At 39.9% G+C, this 10,588-nt stretch overlaps 1 protein-coding gene across 1 annotated transcript; it reads left to right on the top strand.

Moving 5' to 3' along the window:
• The first annotated feature begins 1,863 nt into the window (after positions 1-1,863).
• NDUFA4 (NDUFA4 mitochondrial complex associated) lies at positions 1,864-10,003 on the top strand. The gene is made up of 4 exons (XM_043872773.1): positions 1,864-2,584; positions 3,956-4,044; positions 4,654-4,714; positions 9,787-10,003. Exons 1-4 carry the CDS (start codon positions 2,543-2,545, stop codon positions 9,841-9,843), a joined length of 249 nt encoding a protein of 82 aa, XP_043728708.1. The 5' UTR covers positions 1,864-2,542; the 3' UTR covers positions 9,844-10,003.
• The last annotated feature ends 585 nt before the right edge of the window (positions 10,004-10,588 follow it).

Raw genomic sequence — 10,588 nt, 5'->3', positions numbered from 1 at the left:
ATACTTTGTTGGCAAAGTAATGTCTCTGCTTTTTAATATGTTGTCTAGGTTGGTCACAACTTTTCTTCCATGGAGTCAGCGTCTTTTAATTTCATGGCAGCAGTCATCATCTGCAATGACTCAGATGAAGCTCAGGTTCTTGATATTTCATCACAGAAAGAATTCAATGAGAGACAAAGTGAAAAGTTAAGAGGTGAATTTATTCAGAGAGAAACACACTCCATAGACAGAGTGTGGGGCATCTCAGAAGGCAAGAGCAGCGGCAAAATGTGATGTGGTTAGCTTCTACAGGCTGAGTAATTTCACGGGCTTGAATGGGACGATTACTTCAACTATTTTAGGGAAAGGACGGAGAATTCCAGGAATTGGGCTATTGGTCATTTTTTGGTATTTTATTGTCAGCCTTTGAACCATCTTGGTGCCTGTGGGTGTGTCTTTTAGCTTGCTTATGTGTTACAACCAGCGTATACTCAGGCTCAAAATCTAGTGGAAGTCCACTAGTCTGCCATCTTGGACCTATTTGATTCTAATCAGTTTATGTCATGTCTTCAGGCTATGCCATTCTTTTAAAGGTTGTGCCCTGCCCCCCTTTCCTCCTGTTTGTCTTCCCAGCCAGTATATAAACTCCATTAGTGAGGAACAAGTTTTTCTTTAGCTGTCATAGTTAAAACAGTGCCAGATGCAGAGTAGGTACTTAACAAAGATTTACTGAATGAATGAAAAAGATACCAGTCTTCATAAGCTTCATGTCATTATAATAATCACCACCTCTTCTCCAGCACCACAATTCGAAAGCATCAATTCTCCAGAGCTCAGCCTTCTTTATGGTCCAATTCTCTTAATCTCAACAATTGGCATCAAAATCCACAGAGTCAGAATGGAACCTCTGAAACTATCTTGGGCTCCCTCCTCTTCCCACTCCTATGTTTGATCAATCACAAAGTCTTGGTGCTACCTCCTAAATATCTCTGCAATCTTTTCTTCATCATCACATTTCCTACACTAGTGGAAGCTACCATTATCTAACATGGACTATTGCAATGGCCGTTTAACCATTCCCTCCTCTTTCATGTTTATCTCCAGTAATTCAATTTTCATAGACAAAGCAATCACTTAAAGCCACATCTTGCTTTTGCCTAACTCCCTAATGCTGTCAGCATAAAACCCATGCTGTGTAAATGACCACTGGTTCAACAGATCTGATACCCTCCCCCACCCTCCCCGCTCCCTTTACTGTTCAAGTTCCAACCAAACCAGACCTCCCTTCTTTAAAAAGTCTCTTTCGTACAGTCACAACTATTACCTCTGTCTATACATCACCTCCCTCCATTTCGTTTGGTTAACGTCTTCTCCTTCAGGTCTCCCATTACTTTTTAGGAGGAGACTTTCCTTCCAGGTCCAATTACTGGTGTGATCATTTGATTAATGCTTTAAGCTACATATGAGCTTGGGGTTCAGAGTGTCTTCGAATGCCTGGGAAGACTTTTGGGTTAAAAAAAGAAAAAGAAAAAACAGGTAAATGATAATTCCAGTTTTGGGATACCGGAAAAGATTATGTGTAGTGACAAGACCAATAGAAACATATTTTTAGAATGCAGTTTCAAACCCAGGCAGAGGAGAGAGTGGCAATGTCGCAAAGGTCTTTGTAGCACCTTTGTAGTCAGGCTCCTCTGTCCCTAGGAATCTCCAGGCAAGAATACTGGAGTGGGTTGCCATTTCCTGCTCTAGGGAAACTTCCCGTTCCAGGGATCGAACCCGTCTTCCGCATTGGAGGCAGATTCTTTACCAGGTCTGAGCCACCAGGGAAGCCCTGAACACTTAAGCGACGACCAGGAACTGTTTCCAGATCACATTGACAAGACTACCACCATCTTTAAGTCATTTACTAGTTTCTAACTTCTGCCCCTCAATGACAGTCAAGGACAGGAAGCAGCTGCAGTAGTTTTAAACCGCAGTCGCTGACCTCAGCGGCTAGAGACTCGACCTGCCCTCCAGGCGGCCGGCGCTCAGCAGCCAGAGGCGCCGCGCAGCTCCCCGAGCGGCTGTCAGGGCGGGCGGCGCGCAGCCGGCACGCGCGCCCCCAGCGTCTCGGCGCGCGGACCAGGCTCGTGGACGCCTAGCTAAAGGACCCGGCTCGCTGAGCTCAAGGCGCGTGCGTCCGCCTGCCCGCCCCCTCTTCAAACTCGGGGCCTCCCAAGAAAGTGCCCGTGTAGTCAATCGTAGGTTTCTAGTTTTGACGCAAAAAATTACCCATTGAAAGTATGCAAGGCATAGTAGTGAGACTGTTTTGCTTTGCAGTCGAACGCTGTTGATTTGGCCAGATTAGAGCAGACGCGAGAAGTGCTGAGTCAAACAGGCATTATCCAGGACAGCTGCATCCGGGCCCTCCTGCCGCAGGCCGCCCTCTGAGCCAGGGGTCCTTCAGGTAGGAGGTCCTGAGTGACTTTGGACGTCCGCTCCTCACAGGTGCGGTGAGTGCTTAATCTCCGGCCTTGCGGCTTAGTTTTTCTCTCGGTTTGGGCTCGAGGCCTCTGTCGCAACCATGCTCCGCCAGATCATCGGTCAGGCCAGGAAGCATCCTAGCGTGAGTTCTTAAACTCTCTCCCAGTGTCTTCCCTTGTCTATCCGGTGGGACGAGGCGGCTGCGTCTGTCCCCTGGGAGCTTCCTCCTTCGGCCCCTTACGGTTCCTCGGGGCTGGACCTTGCCTCTGTCCTGTTCTCCTAGTTGCCCCAGGACCTTGAGTTGTGACCTTGCACGCCTTGCATTGTGGGGTTTGGCCTGGCATGGGGGAGGTGAGGGATTCTCTCGGGCAAAAGAGAATGTTGGAACAGTGTGGTGGGCGGGCGTCCTTTTGCAGGTCGGTGGTGCCAGGAGGGATAGTCGTGCGCTGTGTGGGTTAGACAGCAGGAAAGGTCAAGTATACTGTTTGTTGTGCTGTTAAAAGCCTTGTTTTCACTGCATTGCACCACTAGGCCTTAAGGAAAATGTGAGGGTCTCTGAGTTTGGAATCCTCAGTTTCTCTTGACGTCTTGATACTTTGTGATACTTTAGGAGTGCGGAGTTTAATTGCGTTGAGTTCTTTTATATTTCATGTGTTTCCCCCTTGCACATCAACGTCCGGTGGTCCTAAAACTCAATTACGCAATGTTTAATTTATGTTTTAAATCTGATTGCCTAACTGCATTAATTGTGCTATTAGTACGTGTCCAGAGATTATGTGTATTAGCGGTATTTATATAGGTGTGTTTCTGTATGCTCATTCAGACTTTATTTAACAGAATTTTTGTTTTTCATAACGTCTGTGTAGAAGCAAGCTTAAATAATTTGCCAAGAGCTTGTGTTTCAAGCCTTGACATGCGAGAAGCTGGAATTTGATTTACTATTAGGTAAAAAAGATGTATTTTCTTAGAAGATTTAAATTTCAATATAACGTTTTCCACGTTAGATCAGAATTATCTTCACATCCTTTAGAAATTCTAGAAATTCCTTTTTTTTTTAAACTATTGAACATAGTTAAAATCTTTAAAAATGAAGTCCTTTTTTTTCAAACTTTAAGACCAGATTAAAAAGGTGGTTTGAGGAGAAGGTAAATCTAGAGTTAGAATGCAGATTAGTGGTTGCCTGGGGCTGAAGGTGGGGATGCCTGGGGCTGAAGGTGGGGATGAGTGTGGCAGCAGTGACCCTGAGAGAGATTCTTGGGGTGATGGGAATGTTCTAAAATTGTATTGTGGGATGGTTCCACAGCTTTATACATTTACTGGAACTCGTTGGTTGTTGAAGTTAATGAATTTTAAGGCATGTAAATCCCAATAAAGGTGTTAACATAAAAAAAAAAAAGATGGTTAGAGATTTGGGAATCAGTGTGTAGAAACTACTGTAGTCTGTTTACTTTTATCAGTATGTAGGTATTTGAAGATGACTGTTAATTCTCGTCCATTTTGTTTTGGCTTCCAGTTGATCCCCCTCTTCATATTTATTGGAGCAGGAGGGACTGGAGCAGCACTGTATGTCACACGCCTGGCATTGTTCAATCCCGATGTCAGGTAAGTGTTTAAAAATGTTTAGAACTTTGATGGTTTACCAAACTGATTTAGGAGCCTCAGTCTTTCTAGAGAGGCAGCATCAAGTAGTAGAAAGAAGCTGAAATGTGCTGTCCTAGAGTAAGTTCAGATCCCAGTTCTACTGTTGTTTTCTTTTTCTGGTTCATGCAATTATCTAAATTTCTCTGAGTTGCATTTCCTCATTGGTTGAGTATAACTGCCAGTACCCACTTTGTAATGTATTGAGGGTTGAGATAATAGTAACTTTATAAAACACTTAGTCAGGGTTGCGAGTATGTTTGAGTGTTTTTGGGGGGCTGTTTTCCTACAATAGGGAATGCTGTTTTTAAAAACAAAGTTTTCTGTGACAGGGTTAGGAACAGGGATACTGCCCCAAGGGGCTCTCTCTGCTATACCTTTTATTAACTTGTTACGTGGGTTTGCTTATTAGGGGTCTTATCTATATTTCAACTCTATAATGAAAATAACACTACTTCATCTGATAGGAAGTGGAATTTGATCTGTTCAAAATGATAGCTTCTTGAATGTAAAACTACTCTAAATAGTATTTTGTAACTTTAGTAATTACAATGTTTTATGTATTTCTTCTAGTTGGGACAGAAAGAATAACCCAGAACCCTGGAACAAACTAGGTCCTAATGATCAGTACAAGGTAAGCTAAAAATTGTTTCAGAATTGCTGGAAAGTGTATTTTAATAAATTTTGTTATGAAGTAGGTCTTTTTTTGAAATAGGAGATGCAAGTAAAACTATTATAATGAACTTGGAGAAATTGCTGGATTGTTCTGTTAAATTAAAATGGTATATTTTTCTAATAAATATCTTTTTAAGGACTTTATTCACAGTCTTTAGAGTCTGGGTGGGAAATGAAGGTAATGTCTCAATTCTGCTGATTTGACTAAGGAAAAAAAGAGATAGTATGGTTAACATTTTCTCCAGTCTTGGGTAGTGTAGTGCAGTGATTCTCAGACCTGGGCATACATTGGCAGCACTGGAGAGGTGGTTAAAATAGATTCTTCAACTCCACTCCCAGCGGTTCTGATTCACTTGATCTGTTGTGGAGGCAGAAAATTTGCATTTCTGATAAAGTTTCAGATGATATTGATGCTGTTGGTTTATGGGCCACACTTTGAGTAACTAATCTAGTGGCTGGTTTGGTTGGTGGTTCTTTCTTTTTGGTATGGTTGACATATTTCAGGTGAAATTAGTAGGAAGAAGTGAAAATCAGTTGAAACTTATATTTTACCATAAATTTTCTAGGTACACCTTTTTGACATCTTTCTGCAAAACTAGTTCGTGAAACTACTCCTTCAAAGAATCATTTCATGGACTGAGGCTCTTTACTTTTATTTATGTTACCGATACATAATTGACATGTAATATTGTGTAAGTTTGAGGTGTACAGCTTGTTGGTTAGGTGCATTTATGTATCACACTATGATTACTACAGTAGTGTTAGCTAACACCTTTATCATGTCACATAATTATCACTTTTTTGTGTTGAGAATAATTAAGAGCTAGTCTCTTAGCAACTGACATTTATGATACTATTGATGATAATCACTATATTGTGCATTAAGCCTCCAGAACTTATTGAGCTACTAGTCGCAAGTTTCTGCCTTTAATATCGTCCCGGTTTCCCCATCTTCCATCCCCTGGTAGTCACCTTTCTACTTTCTCTTTTTACAAATTCAGACTTTTTAGATTCTATTTAAGTGATGATCACACAGTATTTGTCTTTCTCTGTCTCAATTACCTCACTTAGCATAATGCCCATAAGGTTTATCCTTGTTGTTGAAAATCTAAGACCATTTATTCCCCAGATACAGCTGTGGTTCCATGTAAGATTTTTGTAAGAAAAAAATCCTTGCAGTGTCATAAAGAGTATAAATGTTTGCATATACAAAGAAAAAACCCTTGGCATGTCAAAGCTTTATTAGGATATGATTCATATACCATATGTGTGTACTAAGTCACTTCAGTTGTGTCCAGCTCTTTGTGACCCTGTGGATTGTCACAGAGAGTCAAAGGGTGAGACAGAGGATGAGATGGTTGGATGGCATCACCAATTCAATGGACATGAGTTTGAGCAAGCAACAGGAGTTGATAACGGACAGGGAAGCCTGGTGTACTGCAGTCCATGGGGTCACAAAGAGAGTTGGACATGAATGAGTGACTTAACTGATGGACTGTGGCCCACGAGGCTGTTCTGTCCATGGGATTCTCCAGGCAAGAATACTGGAGTGAGTTGCCATGCCCTTCTCCAGGGATCTTCTCAATCCAGGGATTGAATCTGCATCTCTTATGTCTCTTGCATTGGCAGGTGGGTTCTTTACCACTAGGGCCACCTGGGAAACCATATACCATACAGTTTACCCACTTAAAGTATATAACTTGGTGGGAATTTTCCACTATACCAGACTCTTTCATCGAAAACTAGCAGTTTCTTTGAGCACTGTTAGGGAGAAGTATCCAGAGCAAGAAGTGTTTAGGACCTTTTAGCAGATATATCTCTTTATTGTAGATATATACGGTCATTACACGGAGAAGGCAATGGCACCCCACTCCAGTACTCTCGTCTGGAAAATCCCATGGACCGAAGAGCCTGGTAGGCTGCAGTCCATGGGGTCGCAAAGAGTCAGACAGGACTGAGCGACTTCGCTTTCACTTTTCACTTTCATGCATTAGAGAAGGAAATGGCATCCCACTCCAGTGTTCTTGCCTGGAGAATCCCAGGGACCGGGGAACCTGGTGGGCTGCCGTCTACGGGGTCGCACAGAGTCGGACACGACTGAAGCGACAGCAGCAGCAGCAGCAGCTGTCATTACTGATGACAGCAGCTTTTAAAATAATTATCACCTTTTGCAGACTCCAAGCCTTCTGCTCCACCTTCTGATTATAATTGGGCTTCCAAATCTCCAACAGATTTCTCTACAAGAAACAATGTACTGATGAACCTGAAGTGAGCCATCTAATTTGTGTCACATTTTGCCTCAGAAAATGATATGCAAGCATCCTATTTTTTCTCTCCTGTAAATTTAAGTCCATTCTGGAGAAAATGATTCCATATCCAATAAACTTTAAAAAAGAAAATAGCAGCAACAAAAAAACCCAGGCCTTGGTCCTCTCACCCCAAGAGCATATTGGAATCTCTGGTATGTAGTTCAGAAAACTCCCCAGGTGATTATGATAATGAAACTGATTACCAGTGTTTTAAAATATGATGTTCATGGGGTCACAAAGAATCAGACACGACTTAGTGACTGAACAGCAGCAACAAGAATATGGTAACACATGCCAGAATAAGGCCACGTGAGCTGGAAATGGAATGTTGCTGCAGCAGAAATCTAATGTGTGTGGCGTAGATTGGGCTGTGAAGAGCTAAGATACTGGTATTAGAGCCTGGAAAAATGAATCCTGCAATGGCAAAATATCTGATAAAGTGTCACCTGCTGTAACTTGGAAGGCAGACCTTGTGCTTAAAGAGTTCATCATAAAAGATTTTGGAAAACAGGATGTTAGTGGGCTGTGGCTGGCTCTACTTGCCAAGAGATGAGTTTAGAAGAATTGGGACATTTGCAAGCAGAAATAGAAGGGAACCAGGTCCAAAAACTTGAGAGCTTGGCATGGATGATGTCTACTACTGCTCTTAAACCTAAACAGTGAGGTAGACTAGATTATTTGTCATTCTCTTTCCCTCACCTAAGATAATTTTTTTTCTGGCCCTTTTAATATCAGGTTTGGTTATGTGACTTGCTCTGGCAAATCGAAGTGATATCTGCCACTTTTAAATGAGCGTGCGGTTCGTCCATTGTTCTTTCCCATCTGTCTCCTGAGACCAAATTGACAGTTAAGGGCTTCTCATTCATTTTAAAATGAAAAGAACATAGAGCAGTTAGCTTAGAAAGGCAGATAATATGAATGAAAAATAAACCTTTCTTGAAAGCCACTAAGAAGGTGGTTATTTTTTGCTATTTCACATTCTAGCAAAAGCTAACTAAGAGAGGAGACTAACAGGATTTAAGCATTGAAGGTCTAGGAGCATTTCTCAACTGGATAAAATACCTTGAAGCCAAGATCAGAATATGCTGTGCCTTCCCAGCTGTTGTTTGAGAAACCTCCAAGGTAGCTACCATTAAATTGAGAAAAGGATTGGGGACATGGAAGCTGAAAAATAAAGCAGATTTGAAAATTACTTCAACAGAGGACTCTGATACTGGTACATGGAGCTGAATAAAGCAAACATATCAGAAGTCTGCTTAGTTTTGAGGAAATTAGCAAAAATACTGTGAACTTTCCACTCTGCTTGGGTGTAGGAGCTTCATCCTGCTTCTGACAAGTCATATAACTTGATCCCAGTGGCCTCTTTTATAAAGAATGAGTAAGGTTGTGATAATTAAGATAAAACAAATGATTCTGCCGATAGTGCCCAGGATCTTTTAAAACAGCCCAATAAATGCTTATTTCTTAAAATATAACCTGCAGTTCCTTTTACAAATATTCTAACATTTTGTTAGTATGTTACAGATGAACAGTTGGTTTCTTTCAAGTCCCATTGTTTTTTTCAATTACTTCATAGGAGAATTCTATCAGAACAAAAAATACTGCTTTATGACTGAGTCATACTTTAATGTTTATAAAGTTTATAAATGTCTACATATGTATCTCAAGGATAAGTTTCACAACCTGGGAATTTTTTCAAAGTCAAATAAAATTAAGAATTTTTCAATTAGAGATCAAGAAGTTAGGGTATGTTTGAAGAAATAAAAGGTTTGAAGAAATAATGGACACAGATGTATGAGCTTCTTGCTTAAAAACTGAAGAAAATGATTATACATTCTGCAGTTTGGATACTTCTGGAGTTAAATAATACAGTTTTCAAGTAATTAGAGCGTAGCCTCTTCAGTATTCTCTGGCATAAGATTATAGCCTTATCTGGGCTTATTACGAATCCTAATGTTTCTTTAGTAGGATTGCTAGAGCAGTTTCAAGTATAAATCATTTTTTAAAAAATTATTGGGAGAGGCGGTTTTTAAAGAAATGATAGTAAAATATATTTCAAATTAAGTTGAATATAGAGACATTTATGGAAATTAAAAATTTTCCAAAATACACTTAAATATATTTAAAAGCTTTTATACCAAAGGTGGTAAAGTGTAAATTTGATTTTGATGCATTCTGGGTTAGGAAATTAAGGAAACCCCTAAGTGAAGGAGAGAGAAAAATGGAAAGAAAAGTCATCAAAGCAGGCCAGTTTGTATGTAACAACTAACAGAAAGAAACATGCAACAAAGCATTACTTTATATTATTAGCTGATCTTTATTGCTTTAAATCTTTCCCATCTAAATTATGGCACTTTGCTGAACAAATAGGGATGATAATTGATATTCATTCTGTTGAAGATTCACTCCTGTACATAATAGAGATGAAAGGAAAAACGTAAAAACTGGAAATATATGTCAGAAGAATTCATAATTATTCACCTTGAAGTTCCAACAGATCATACTGACTCTGCTTTTCTAAGGAAGATTGAATATTTTTACCTTACCAAAACCATTATTAAGGACTGGAATTTTAACGTCTTTGTTTGATTTTTATATTGTTAAATATTTCTAATAAAAGTTCACGTCTATAATTGTTACTATAGAAAGCTGAATAAAAATGATCTTAAACATCTATAGCATCTTTGTGTATATGATTAAAATATCTTTTTTCTTTTCCAAGTTCTACTCTGTGAACGTAGATTACAGCAAACTGAAGAAAGAAGGTCCAGACTTCTAAATGAAATATTTCACTTAAAGCTGCTTAGAATGAAGGTCTTCCAGAAGCCATCCGCACAATTTTCCACTTAACCAGGAAATATTTCCCCTCTAAATGCACGGAATCATGTTGGTGTATTGTATTGGGGTTTACACTTGTGAATAAATAGTCTGAAACTTGATATGTGTCATTATTTAATGCTGAAACTCTACTCTGAACTTCATAACTCAGGATATGGGAACTTATTGGAATTTAAGGAATTTCTTAAATTTCTGTGTATTCGTGTAACTTGAAAATAAGACTTTAAGCAGCTCTAATAAGACACTTTCATTTTGTGTACAGGCTGTTAACACTGGGGCATATTTAAGAACTGGAATTGTAAATGAAAGGTAGATTTGGAAGATTATTCAAGCCTCTTTGGGATTGGCGAGATGAAAACCTCTGAATTTCTGTTACTGGCTGATATTGAAGTTGTACTGTTGTTAATACTGGTTTTTACTGTGTCATTCTCTCTGCTGAAAATTTTCTAGGTTGTCAGTTGCCATGGTCTGGCTGGGGATTGTAGTTGGATCTGACTCCATCACTATTCACCAAGGGAGTGGCCAAGAAGTGCTCTTGAGAACTTCTGAGTTTTGGCAGGTTTTCAAAGGCTGGGAAGTATGTTAGTAGCAATTTTGATCCAATGAGCAGAACATTTCAGTGGTGGCTAATCAAGAATTAGCCATGTCATATATCAGCTTTCCATGTGGTGAGTATAGATCATGAC

This window comes from Cervus elaphus, chromosome 18, assembly GCF_910594005.1.
Source record: "Cervus elaphus chromosome 18, mCerEla1.1, whole genome shotgun sequence".
Classification (NCBI taxonomy): domain Eukaryota; kingdom Metazoa; phylum Chordata; class Mammalia; order Artiodactyla; family Cervidae; genus Cervus; species Cervus elaphus.
The sequence above is the reverse complement of the archived record's forward strand: the minus strand, read 5'-3'. Positions and strand labels throughout refer to the sequence as shown.

Coding starts and splice junctions, on each gene's coding strand:
- NDUFA4 (XM_043872773.1), top strand. CDS start 2,543: ATGCTCCGCCAGATCATCGGTCAGGCCAGGAAGCATCCTAGC. Junction 2,585..3,955: donor AGGCCAGGAAGCATCCTAGC/GTGAGTTCTTAA, acceptor TTTGGCTTCCAG/TTGATCCCCCTCTTCATATT. Junction 4,045..4,653: donor TTGTTCAATCCCGATGTCAG/GTAAGTGTTTAA, acceptor TATTTCTTCTAG/TTGGGACAGAAAGAATAACC.